Source organism: Protobothrops mucrosquamatus, unplaced genomic scaffold, assembly GCF_001527695.2.
Source record: "Protobothrops mucrosquamatus isolate PMUCROS unplaced genomic scaffold, P.Mucros_1.0 scaffold39, whole genome shotgun sequence".
NCBI classification, from domain to species: Eukaryota; Metazoa; Chordata; class Lepidosauria; order Squamata; family Viperidae; genus Protobothrops; species Protobothrops mucrosquamatus.
This window is the reverse complement of record NW_015386421.1, coordinates 244570-257821: the sequence shown is the minus strand read 5'-3', so window position 1 is coordinate 257821 and position 13252 is coordinate 244570. Positions and strand designations below refer to the sequence as shown.

At 38.0% G+C, this 13252-nt stretch overlaps 1 protein-coding gene across 1 annotated transcript in view; it reads right to left on the bottom strand.

The window, feature by feature from the left end:
* Window positions 1–13252, bottom strand: part of BTBD19 (BTB domain containing 19) — a 50328-nt gene that overhangs the window by 29687 nt on the left and 7389 nt on the right. Inside the window, exons 2-3 of the mRNA XM_029283213.1 lie at window positions 11194–11401; window positions 8497–8550 (exon numbers count right to left, since the gene is read on the bottom strand). Of these exons, the coding sequence (XP_029139046.1) occupies window positions 8497–8550; window positions 11194–11401 (262 nt within the window). The remainder of the gene's footprint in view (window positions 1–8496; window positions 8551–11193; window positions 11402–13252) is intronic.

Genomic DNA, 13252 nt, shown 5'->3' with positions numbered 1-13252 from the left:
ATTGAGCCTCCCCAGGACCCTGTCCACGTCCTCGGGCGAAACAGAGTCAAACTCCTCCCATTCAACCGTCTCAAGACCTGCTTCTGTCTCCTCCCCCTGGGCCGACCAGTCGGAGTCCAAGCCTTCTCGGATCCGCGCGACTTTGTCATGCAGATATTGAGCAAAATCCTCGGCCCTCCCCTCCAGGGGGTCCCCCCCCTCAGTTGAAGGAGGGAGCGGGTCACCCTGAAGAGGGCGGCCGGGCGACTATCTTATCTATCTTATCTTTCCTATAACTAGCCACTGGTAATCTGTAATGCCATATCTTCTTCTAGATAGTGAATTGATCATTTTGAGATATGTTGATTATGTTCACGGATAACAAATTACAGCTCCATCCGTGACTGCTGGGTCTGGCAATTGAACTAGCTTGTTTCTTAGAACAATTCAGAGGAAGAATTCTTTAATGTTCACAAGATGTTGAAAAACCCACAAGTAAAATCACAGTGCCTGGATTCACATATGGTAGCTTGTTTCCATTTTATTTTACACAGTGTATAAGCTGAACTAAGATACTCTCACAATCATTAAGAAAACATCTTCTAAAATAAAAAGGAATGTCAGCCCACTTTACGGGAGCAGTGGTGCAGTGATTCTCCAGGCATCCTATTCATGTATAATGGAATGGCAAAATTTCCCCCATGATGACTTGACAGCAACTGAGCTGAATCCCTTATGACTTCAGGGATAAAACCATACAGTTTTCTTGGCAATAACATGACAGTGTTTTGTCACGTACTATTGACTGCCCTTTTGGACATGAGTAACATTTGACAATTAAGGAGACATTGTAAATGGATAACTGTGTTAGTCTGCCATGGCAAAAAAAGGGGGGGGGTTGATAGCCTTTTTTCAGACTAACAATTTTATTAATAGCTTTCATGAGCTGCAGCATTAGTTTCATCAGACGCATAGAAGGGTTAGATTGATTTATAGGTTAAATTGGAGTGGGGGTGGGAAATGGAGGAGACAGGTTGGTTAGGAAAGTGTGAGGTGAGACACATTGCAAGTATTTTAGCAATTAGTAGTTGTAATGCCTCTGATGAAATTGCAAAAGCGTATGCCTTCTGATAAAATGTGTTGATTGAAAAGGTACTTACTACTAGATTCCTGAATTTTTTTTACCATCAGGTAATATGGCTACTCATCTTGCTCCATATGGGATTAGAAACTGTATTAATACCAATCTCATCATTTACAGTATGTTAAACCAAAGAAATGTTAGACGTTTTTACTTAAATAACCATAAGATATTTAATTATTTTTAGTTCATGGCCCAAACCCACTATGTAAAGTTTCACATAACAAAGGGTTAACCTTTTTTAGGACTCCAGGGAAGCTGAAAGATATAGAGAAAAATCCCAAGAAGTATGTAAGGCAGTAGAGAAAGATCTTTGTCAAAACATTTGCACATCTGCAAGGGTTTGGCTCTCACACCAGGGATTACTTCCACTCTTGTCTGATCCACCAGAGGTTGTTAGCAACCCTGTCCCACTCACTCAAAGTCAAACTCAGATGTTGCTGGGAGACCCTGGGAGAGGATGAGGGGAAATGGAAGCAGCATGCATTCTCACCAATTCCCAGCAGGTTGGATTGTAAATCAGTCAAGTCTAGTGCTAGAAATCAAAGGGCAAGAGGAACCCGGCCATCTCCTCAGAAAATTCACTGATACTTGTTTCCTTGTTCCCTTGGGAGAATCTCAGTCCCAGTCTAATTCAGTTCCACCTTTTAAAGACATTTTCTCCATAAAGCAAGAGAGCTGACGACTGACTGGATGCTCTGTGACCATATGTTTGTTGTTCTAAGGTCTCTAAGGGACAATAGCATTGATAGTGTAACTAATGCTTTTCCCTGTCCAATTCTTAGAAGAGCTATAGGAGCAAACACACCACAGGGATAAGAGATTTGATATGATATCCTGTTGCACAGTTCACTGAATGTATTATCCTAGGCTCTCTACATTGGCAGATAAACTAATGGACCCAGTATTGTATACCCCTTTGTTGAAACGGAATAATATTTCTAAGCCCATCATATGAGGTAGTATATTCCCACCCTTAGCATTCTTTGGTCGCAGGTAACAACTCCCATCATCTCCAGCCAGCATGGTATTGGCCAACAAAATTTATAAGAGTTGTAGCCTAATGCATTGGTTGTACCATGCTTTAGGCTACAATTGCCCTATAGATTTGTACTTTCTTTCCAACTGGCCCTGGGAAACTGAACATGATTTCAAATTAGCTGCCAAGTATTTTTTTGCCTAATAAATGATAACATATTAATGTGATTGATAATTGATTAATGCTTCAGTGCTGGCTCATGTGATTTATTTACTTTATGATATTTTATTTAATCGGCTTGTCTTCTTTCTGCTGAAGAGCAATTGAAGTTATTTGATTACATTAAACCCCAAAGCTGTTGTTCATGTCCTTTCCAAAGCATTCAGCAATGTTCATCAGCTGTTGGTATCATGCTACCCCCATTTTTATTAAACCGGTAGTAAAAGAAATCAATATGTCCTCAATCTGTTCTTGTTACATTTAGAAACACTATGTTGTCTTGCCAAAGTATATTCACTTATCTTCAGATAAGGGCTCGCTTACGTTTGCAGTTACAAAATGCTGAATCTATACAAAATGAGATAGAGTTGAGGCTTCTGGGAAATTTCAATCCCTCTGGAATTAAACAGACTGTGCAAACATTTCAGCTCTTGTTTATTTAACTCTGGGGGTTAAACAGGAGAGGTTGAATCAGAAAGAAGTAATAAAGCTGTAGTGTAGTAGTTGCTACCTGGTATCTATAAAGACATTTTTTAAATATTTATTAGTGAAACAAACAGAATTTTAAGAAACAACATTTTTGAAAAGTATACATATGGGATATCCTGGAGCTAGAGTGGGCCACTTATGGGCACATTTACAATTAGAGTGCAATTTATATTTATATTTTTAGCATAAAAATATTTAAAGTGCTCACTTTATCAGATACGAGGAGTAGCTAAAATGATATAGGATTTAATTTGATACAATTGACAAACATGCCAGACTTTGCATAAAAGAATTAATAGGCCCAAGTTTGACATCAGAACAAAGACAAAATAATAGCAAAGCATTTTAATCTCCCCAGATGCTCCATTACAGATCTCAGAGCAGCTACTATGGAACAAAAAAACTTCATCAATAATATTTAGCAAGAAACTGCTGAACTTCCTATACATCAAATGGTTTAGGTTTTCTCTGAAAATCTCGACAAACACAGTAGGTTTTAACAATTAAATTACAATTGTTAATTGATATGGTATTTGCAATCTGATTCACCAATAACTCGCCTGGGCATAACCACACTGTTTTCTTCCTCCTTTACCCCTGTATAATTCTAGTTTAAATTCTACTTCATTTTAGCTATTGCATGCCTGTGCTGAAGTGAGCTGTAGTGTGAGGACTTTTAATAAAATTGGTTTGCCTGAAAAGATGGCACCAGACTCCTTTGGATTTTTGGCTACCACAAACCAACATGGCTCTTCTTCTGCAATCTGTACAATGGTCTAATTCTAGTTTTGTCTCTCCTCATTGTAGGTACTATTATTCCATTTTTTCTGTTCCCTCATAATTTTTAATATTTGCATTACAATATTATATTGGGTAAAATCTTCAAGTCCATACCATCATATTTTCTAAATCTTTTTTTCTTTTATTTAATCTCCAAGAATTCCCACATTCTAGACTCAATACTTCCTCCTAATTGCCAGGGTCATGATATTAATTCCTTCTTATTTGCCTTTGTGAGCTACCTTCTGTTCAATATATGTGCTCATCAAAATGTAGTTTCCCGCTACTCCCACATTCTAAGATACTTGTATCAATTGGGAAACTCCTGATGGTCACATAAGGCTATTCTTGGATCATCATGTCAGCAAGGAAATGATAGATTATGACAACTCCCCAGTGAACAGTGCCTAGGCTTTCAAGCTTTCGGAAAGCAGATGGATAACTTTATGCCCCTAGCCAGCTGTCACTTCTCCTTTGTTTATTTCCATGATTTTCCTTCTATTCTCTTCCTAAGAAAGTCCCTCCAAAAGTCACTAATTCATGTTAATAGTCAAGACCTAGTGCTCTCTCATCCAGCTTTCCCATCCTTTTGTGAGTCTGTGTTGCTGTGTTATTTCTGGGAACATATGTTTACTCCTATTCAGAGGACAGAGAAATTCTGAATACTCTCACGCTGTTACAGATTTGAGAAAATATGTCTATCTATAGGGAGTTCAGACAGATTGGTCTGATTGTGAACACCTTGACATTTTTTTTTTTTCAACTGCCATACTGCAGTTTACTCTTTTTACAATATCTCTTTTGCCTTGCCGCCCCCAACTAGGGGCATAGAGCAGGCTCAAGTCACAACTGCGAAATATTTTTATATCCAAATTTCTTTTTCTGACGAAGAGTAAAGAATTAAATTGGGAGACTAAGATGGACCATTTCTGGCTTTTTTGCCTTCATCAGTTAGCCATACCCTTTATGGGATTCGAACCTGGGCAGTTATACATACTAGTCAGTGATTTAGTCACTGAGCCACAGGTTCTCTTCCCCTCTTTGCCAGCAGAGTCAAGGGAGTAATTATAGGGAGTTCAGACAGATTGGTCTGATTGTGAACACCTTGACATTTTTTTTTTTATCTATCTATCTATGTCTATCTATATATACACACATATATATGCAAGAAAATCAACTAACAAATAGCACTGCCAGTTAAAGTACCATCTTTAGATGCATTCTTACATGTATATATTCTTATAAATAAATGGCATTTTTCTCAAGCCTATGTATATTCTTACTTGTAATAACAAAAATGCAAGGGAATAGAAAAAGCTCAGAATGCTTTATGTTTCTCCAGAAATCTCCAAGAGAGTTAGTTACAACTCTAAGATATAAAAAGGCATACGTAATATGTTGCTCTAATATTTCTTAAATATAAAAAGGGGAAATATATCATTTATGTATATAAAAAGAGAGCTAACAGTTTAGAGTTCCATAGTGCCATCTCTAAGTGCAATACGCCGACACAGGACGTAACTAATTTGAGCAAGCAGGGTAACTCCAAGGTATATTTTGCAATTCAGTGTCAAGCCCTTCAGAAACCTATGGATTCACATTCACAAAATCGTTTTTGCTTCTTGTCTGGTAGTTATTGTTTATTGAAAAGAGGATGGGTAATATAACTATACAATCAATCAAATACATACACTCTCAGGTTCAATTTAGTAGCTTATATATTTGTAAGCATCCTAGATACTACCTACCAATGTCCGGAACAGAAAACATAGAGAAAAACGGGTAAGGGGTACTTGGGTCTTGACCTCAGAGTTCTTGCAAATGGAATTAATTCCTTTCACCGGCATAAGAATTTGCATAATTCCATCTTATCTCCTAGAAATGGACAGGGGAAACGGAATGAAGTACCAATGTCTTCAGGTAGCTTGGATTATATGCCGCAATAGTTGAAAAATACTTTAATATTGCCATAATTATCTGGAGTTGTTTGCTTAGTCCAAAGGGATATTAATTTTCTCTCACTTTTTGAAATGAGGGCATGAATTAATACTAGTTTCTTTTTTCCCTTCTTCAATAGTAGGTGTATTACTAGTATACAGTATTTTCATTTTTCACATATCTGTAACTAGATTACAGATGCATAAAAATGCATCTATGACTCTAGTTATTCGGATGCATCTACTTTGTTCCCTTAGCAGAACAAAACAGTTAAACATAACATCAAAAAGGCACAATCTCAGTATCATCCAATTTAAAATCACAATTAAACAGCTTCAGTAATTGAGTGGTCCATATGATTTAAAACAACCATTAAAAACCATGTTAAATGATTATTACATCTTACTGCTTAAAAATAATGCCTAAAGCAGGTTAACAAAGGCCCATAAGAAAGAAACATTTTTAATACCTTTGAAAAATCTGACAGATCAAACACAAGGTATAGAACTGGTGGAAGCTGATTCCATAGGACTGGCACCGGATGAGAAAAAGCTCTCAACCGTAATGAGGTTAGTAATATAAGAAAGACTGTCTTCCCTGGCTAGGCAACTGGGTAAAGTGAGAACAAGCACTATTCCACTGTATAACACCCAGGGAGTTAACACAACAAATTAAAACTGGTACTATTTGTGAATACCCAGCCAGATTTGGCAAAAAAAAAAAAAAAAGAGCTTCCATTTCTGCTGTGCAATAACAACCCACCCAGTATCATTATATACAGCGTAATTTTTTTCTTCTGAAGTTGCCCTATACAGGAAAAAAAAAAGACCATATCTTTTTCCGAAGGTTAAAATAAGAAATAAGAACACTCAATGTTTGTAACCATATCCCACTGACCTTTATTTGGTCTACTGAATGAAAAAGAACCAAACACAGAACACAGTAAAATATTCAAAGCAAATTATAACAACTATTATGAAGGAGAATGATCAGAGTCTGAGAAAAGACCAGCACTAGAGCTTCTTTTAGATTATTTCCTAGAAAAGTCTATACCTTTTATATTAAATGCTAGTTTAACAGGAGGAAAAATTACAATAGGGTGGAAGTGGAAGATCAAAGAGATGGCTAACTCATATGGACTATATTTCATCACTACAAATAACTCAGTAAGTTTGTACAAACAAAATAATCAAAATTCCACAATGTTATAATTGGAATTGTGTAAACATAGGAAAGAAAAAAGCCAGCAAACTGGCTAAATGTAGCTAAGGGTTTAAAGAAAAAAAGCTCTAGAACTAAATACTTGGAGGGAGAATATGGATTTTGTCCAAAATAGAAGCAAACCAAATGGGGAGACACAAAGCTTTCACATAATAGGAATTATCCAAATTAGATTTGTCTAAATAGGGCAGATGTTAATGATGTCATCAGAACAGGGTTCTACAATGTCAGCAGTTCCTGTGTTAAATAGCACCTGCCGTGCCAAAAGCTCCGTGGTGCCATCAATAATGTGACAGTTGCTGCTGTTTTTATACAACTGATGCAAATCTGAAAGGAGCCAATATATGCTGCTCCCTCCAAGTCACCTGCAGTTAATGTGTGTGTGTGTGTGTGCGCACGCGCACACACATATACAGAGGATTATCAGTTTCCAAAGTAGAATTTCTAATTTTTCTAATTTAGATTATAGGATTTCCTTAATGCTGTTCCCACAGCAATTCCTTGGGTTCTTTGATATCGGTGACAATATATTGTCAATACATAAAGCTTCAATTAATTATTAAAGTCAGAGGTACCGTGAGTTTTAACAAATAGTATGTAAATTCCAATTAATGAAAAATCAACCTATAATGAAGACCCAGCTTAAACTCCACCATTAAATCTTACATTTCTGCCTAATAGACCATAGCTATGACAATTTTTCAACAAAATCTTCCTCTATATGCAGATCTTACTTGGCTTCTGCTGGAAGGAGTTTTTTAAGAAGAGACTGGACAGCCATTTGTCCGAAACGATATAGGGTTTCCTGCCTGAGCAGGGGGTTGGACTAGATGACCTCCAAGGTCCCTTCCAACTTTACTATTATTATTATTATTATTACTAGGAGGCCTTTCCCCACTGCTGAGTATCCCCCTATCCTTTAATTGGCAGAAAAGGATAATAACAGTGTGAAATTCCCACTGCCATGTCCAGTTTAGATTGCCTCTGTTTCGTCACTGCAATCATCTGGCCTCCCTGAGATAACCAGTGACAAAGCCTGTCTTTGAATGATTTGAGAGCGCCCTTGGAAGGTGCTAGAAAAAAGGGGCTCATCCATTGTGCTAAAGATGACTTAAGGCTGCTCCATTCAGTGCTCAGTACCAAATCTGAGCTGATATAACTCAATCAGGAGAGGGGGGGAAAATGTTCCCAGGACAGATTTTTGTCAAGATTGGGTTCAAGTGGGAAAAAGCTCTTATTTAATTAAATCACCTCGCTTTCCTACTGGTAGAAACTGCTATGATTATTTTCTTTCTGCCATTTACTTACAAAACTATAATAATTTACTTAATATTTTCTTAGGCTTTCAGGAAGAAGATAGAGGATGGCACACCTTGGTAACAGACAAAACTGAGGGAAAAAAGTAGCAGAACAGAACATTTTGATTATGGGCTGAATCAAGATGTGGTTCTGTCCTGCCAATATCACTACTGTACTTACAAGATTTTCATAGCGAGGAATGGTAGAAAATCCTACCATTATATTAGTTCTGCATAGGCAGGGATCTCAAGAATTTGGGTTAAATGAGCTGTAGTCCAGTCTAGAATAGCAAAGTGTCTAAAGTAGTATAAGGTTACAAACCTTACAGTCTTTGAATCAAAGAAGTCAGTATCCACTGCTTGCAATATATACCACTAACTACATGGCACATAGTTCCATAGATTATAAAATCCTAGATCACGATTAATAAACTATAGTGCGAGATCCTTACCTTTCTGAGGTCATTCAACCCATACTCAATGGAGGAAGTCAAAACCTCAAGGGCCTGCAAATAAAATGAATAAGGCAAATATTTTGTAATAAGCCACATCCTTTATGTTGTCAAAGATGAAAAAATGTACCTAAACTTTTTACTTTCTAACTTTCCAGCAGTATAAAAAGTTTTTATGTGATTTCATCATGCTTTGAGCCTTTTCAGTGTTTATTTTGATCTTCTCAGAAATATTGTTAATAGAATCACAAATTATTCAGACTGATATCTTCAGGATTGTTGGGAGACACTATCTCTGCCAACTATGCATTCTTTCTAACTATATGATCATTTTTTAAAGGAAGGGAAAGAAACCTGCAACTTTCATCATTCCTCATCAATTAATATGCGGGCTTGATGGAAGCTGTAGCTCAACAAAATATAATGAGATACAAATTGCCCGTCTTTATTTTAAGATAACATCTGCAGATTTTAATTTACATATTCTTTCAGCTCCTCTAGTAAACAGAAAAAATGGTAGATGAAGCAGATTTAATGATACATTCTATTTTCTGATATGTGAAAGAATACTTGAATTTCTAGGGCCTTGATGATTTCAGAAATGCATGCTAATGACTTTGCATTCCGTAATTCTGGACAACTCACTCTGAAGATTCTTGTAGATATTAAAAACCAAGGGAAGCAAATTGTAGATTAAAAAAAACTCTATAAGGGTACTTGGTATACACTGAAATAGTCATCTTGATAGTACTTCTACCACATATGTGGGAAAATGTACCTTTTTGTCTCCAATAAGTGAAACTAATCACTACTAACAAAAGCAGAAAGAGAGATCCAGGATAATTAATAAGATGACATATGCTCCACACATATGTACAAACAATATGATAAAGGCAATATCTGCCCCCAAACCCAACATCAATTCCATATGGATGGTCATCTTCATCCAAATAGGATCTTCTATTGCAGAAAAGTCCTTCATACAAGTGGACTTCATAGATGACACAGCTGATAGTGGGAAAGATAAAGTTGCTGTATTTCTGCAATTACACAGTACAAATGAAGAGACTAAACGCTAATAAAAAAGTGCCACCTTAATAGGGAATTTCAGATTGACTGGGAACACAATGTCTAATTCTCTGTATCCAAGAGACTTTCCCTCCATGCTAGTAAAGGAAAAGATAGCCTTACATACTGAGTGTAGTTTTGAAACCCATTATTCAAAAATCATTTTATTGCTTTCTTATATCAGAACTGTGCCAATGATTTTAGGGTGGCTGCCAACAATGTTAAATTAGCAAAAAAAAACTAAGCAACAAGACTTATTATCTGGAAGCTCTTCAGAGTAGTTGCTTAAGCTAGCATTCCTGCACAAACATCCTTCTTCCTTCGCATCTTCAACCAGCTTCTCTATACTGCAGGGGTGATAGGATTTTAGAACTCAAGGTTCTGCAGTTCAAGACTCCATGGAAAAGATTTGCTTCAAATATTAAGAATTGTTAATATGAATATGGATGAAATTCAATGCAAACAGTAATGCTCCTATCTTTCACATATCAGTACCACAAAGGCTGCATCCAGAACTGAGCCTTCATTCACATTACGTCATTGGGGGGAGGGTTTGTTGTTGTCGGTGGAATTGCAGCACAGATTGTGCACAGTGTGTTCCTGCTTTTTTTTTTAATCACACTTGCATACAAATTTTTAAAAATACAAATTGTGGACAGATTGTGATAGTTGCCATATACGTGACAGAATTTTCCTTTTTGGGGAGAAACAGCCAATAAGAAAAGATAAGTAGTTGTGAGGTGATAAATTTGTATTTTGAAAGTCTAGAGCTGAAAAATATAACCATGTAGAAATAAAAGCAAGCATAAAACCAAATAGAAAAACGCTGAGCACGCAGATATGTAAAATGGCAAATCAGGGGAGTATAAGTGCATAATTTCCTTTAGGAGAAAAAAAATAAGAGATATAAAACTTGGCTGATGAATAAAATAAGAATATACTCTGCATGTTCAAAGAAAATATGGTAATGAGCTTTATCGAGCACAATTCAAAGCAGACTGAAGATGTCCCCCCCGAATGGAGACAAAACGATTGCAGCCAAATCGCCAAGTTCGGAAGTCAAATCAACAGCCCAACTACCAACCCGAACTACTAATATTCAAACACATCTCAACGGTAATGAATCATACATGTTGCACATTACAAGTGCTATTTGGACACATCTAGAATCTTAGTGTCAGTTCTGTGGATTAAAAGAGTCTATTGATCATTCACCCACCAGGATATCTAACTGATTTTTTCCAGGCCACTAATTCACCATGGCCCAAATTATCATCTTCACATTAATTTTTCATTATCATGTGTCTAATGCACACTTCACTGTCCTACTGGAAATATCTAAAGGTGGTTCTTGGTAAAAAATATTTAAAAAGAAAATAAAAAACAGCAAATTCATAGTTAGAAAAGACTACATAATATGAACAGATTTCCAATTCGCAGAATCAATCAAAATCAGGAAAAGAGAGAAAAAAACAAATGCTTTTATGTGTCACTAAAAAGCTTACAGAATTTCAAAATTCATCTATTTCATCTTACAAACTAATTAAAAATACCGCTGACTAATTTTAATTATTCCTCCATCCATTTCTGTGGCAGCCCAACCCAGCCAGTAGTATAAGTTATACTTACCGTAAGATTGTTGAGAGTGACACCATTGGTGTACAGATACTCAATGACTGTAAGGAACACTTCTGGCTGTATGTGATTCAACATCAGCGGGACTTGTGTCTCATGGGGCTGGCTTAGCATTGCATGGAGAACTTGGCAGCGGGTGGAGAGTAGACAACGATGGGCAAAGACTTTCTGCTTCTCTTTGCCAACCAGAAAAGTTACATCACTGTGGAAAGAGAGGCAACATAGATCTCAGTATAACTAGCAGAGTTTAACTAGCTGAGATGGCTCAGCTTCTTAGCCTGTTCTCTCTCTCTCATCTTTCTTTAGATGCCTCCTTTTGAGAGTCAACATGCAGAATTCAGATGACCTTTGGTAAAGCAAGTGAAACCAAGGACTGAACTAATTAAGAGCATATTGACATGCAGTTCTAGATTTCTCTGATCCTATAACATCAACAGTGTTTGACTGCTGAACCTTGTTCATTTATGTAATTATTTAACACTTTGGTCTTTCTCTCTATTTGTTTTTAATGATGAAGCTTATGGCAGTTTTAATCTATTTCCCCATTTGCAGGGATTTCCCCATTCCATATTCTGGTCTTCAGGACTTTCAAGGAGAAAAATGGCTTGACATTTTTTCAACACCTGTTATAAACTATTAGTTATGTGGGGTTTTTGAGCAATCAGAAATATATATATGTGAGTCTTTGGTCATTCGAAAAACCTCTCTCCATGGAACCGGTCCCTAGTGCCCAAAAGGTTGGGGACCTCTGCATTAGAAGAATCTCTTGGAAACTATGATGCCTTGGGCATGTAGGAGGACAGCACCCCCCCAGAGAAATAAATATCTTCCACTGATAATAATAATAAAGTTGGAAGGGACCTTGGAGGTCATCGAGTCCAACCCCCTGCTCAGGCAGGAAATCCTACACCATTTTGGACAAAGGAAGTTTCTCCTTAGTTCTAGGTTGCTGCTCTCCTTGATTAGTTTCCATCCGTTGCTTCTTGTCCTGCCTTCAGGCGCTTTGGAGAATAGCTTGACTCCCTCTTCTTTGTGGCAGTCCCTGAGATATTGGATTTGGGGAATATTAAAAAAGTAGAATATATTTCCCCAAAGGAATAATAGAAAATCTTAGGCAGAAACCAGCACCCCCAAGCAGAAATCAGGTCTGTAGAAATGCAGATGTGATAATCCTATTCAGAAAGGTTAGAGCCAGGAAGCTAGAAGCTGATGAAATTGGAAAGACAAAGACCCCTAAAATCTACATACCCCACCCAAACTCTAAAAGACATGACCTTTAGGACATAATAGAATTAACCCGTCACTCCCAGCAACATGTGGTCAGCTTTCCCAGAACCATGCTTCTGTTTGGCTCTGCTCTTCAAAAAACTACAACCTTTTCTAAAGTAGTCTCCGTTTTGTTTATTCCTGGCTTGGACTGGAAGAAAGATAGATAGAAAGATAGTAAACTGAGAAAAGCCAATTCTGATGTTGTTTGTTGTTCAGGAGCGGCTTGACAAGAGGAATACGACATTTGCATCATTACATGCAAAGCAAGATAGTTCAAGCCGTGATGTGTCATTAGTAAGATGATTATGGCTTAAAGCTCATGAAAACCCCAAATCAGAAGCGTCTTACCTGGGCTAAAGAAAAACAGAACAGGTCTGTTGCTTAGTAACCTGCGCATGTCCAAGATGGCGGACCGACTACGGCTCGCTCCGTAGTTTACGGACCCGGCAAGTGGGTATGGGGGTGTTTTGGGGGTGCCTCGGGGGGGCTGCGGCGATGAGCGGGTGGGCGAACCCCCCGCTCGGACCCGTTTTAGCCCACCCGGCCCGTTTTAGGCCCGCCCGGACCCGTCTTGGCTCCTCTTCGGCCTGGGCCCGTTTCCAGCTTGGGCCCAGCTTGGACGCGGCCTGTTCGACTGCGGCTGGGAGGACCCGGCCGCAAAGCTGGGAGGACTCGGGCGGCGTGGAAGGACTTGGGCGGCCGGGAAGAACTCGGGCGGCATGGAAAACTCTGGCCGGGACGATCTCGGGCGGCTTGGAATTGACTTGGGCGGCCGGGAGGAACT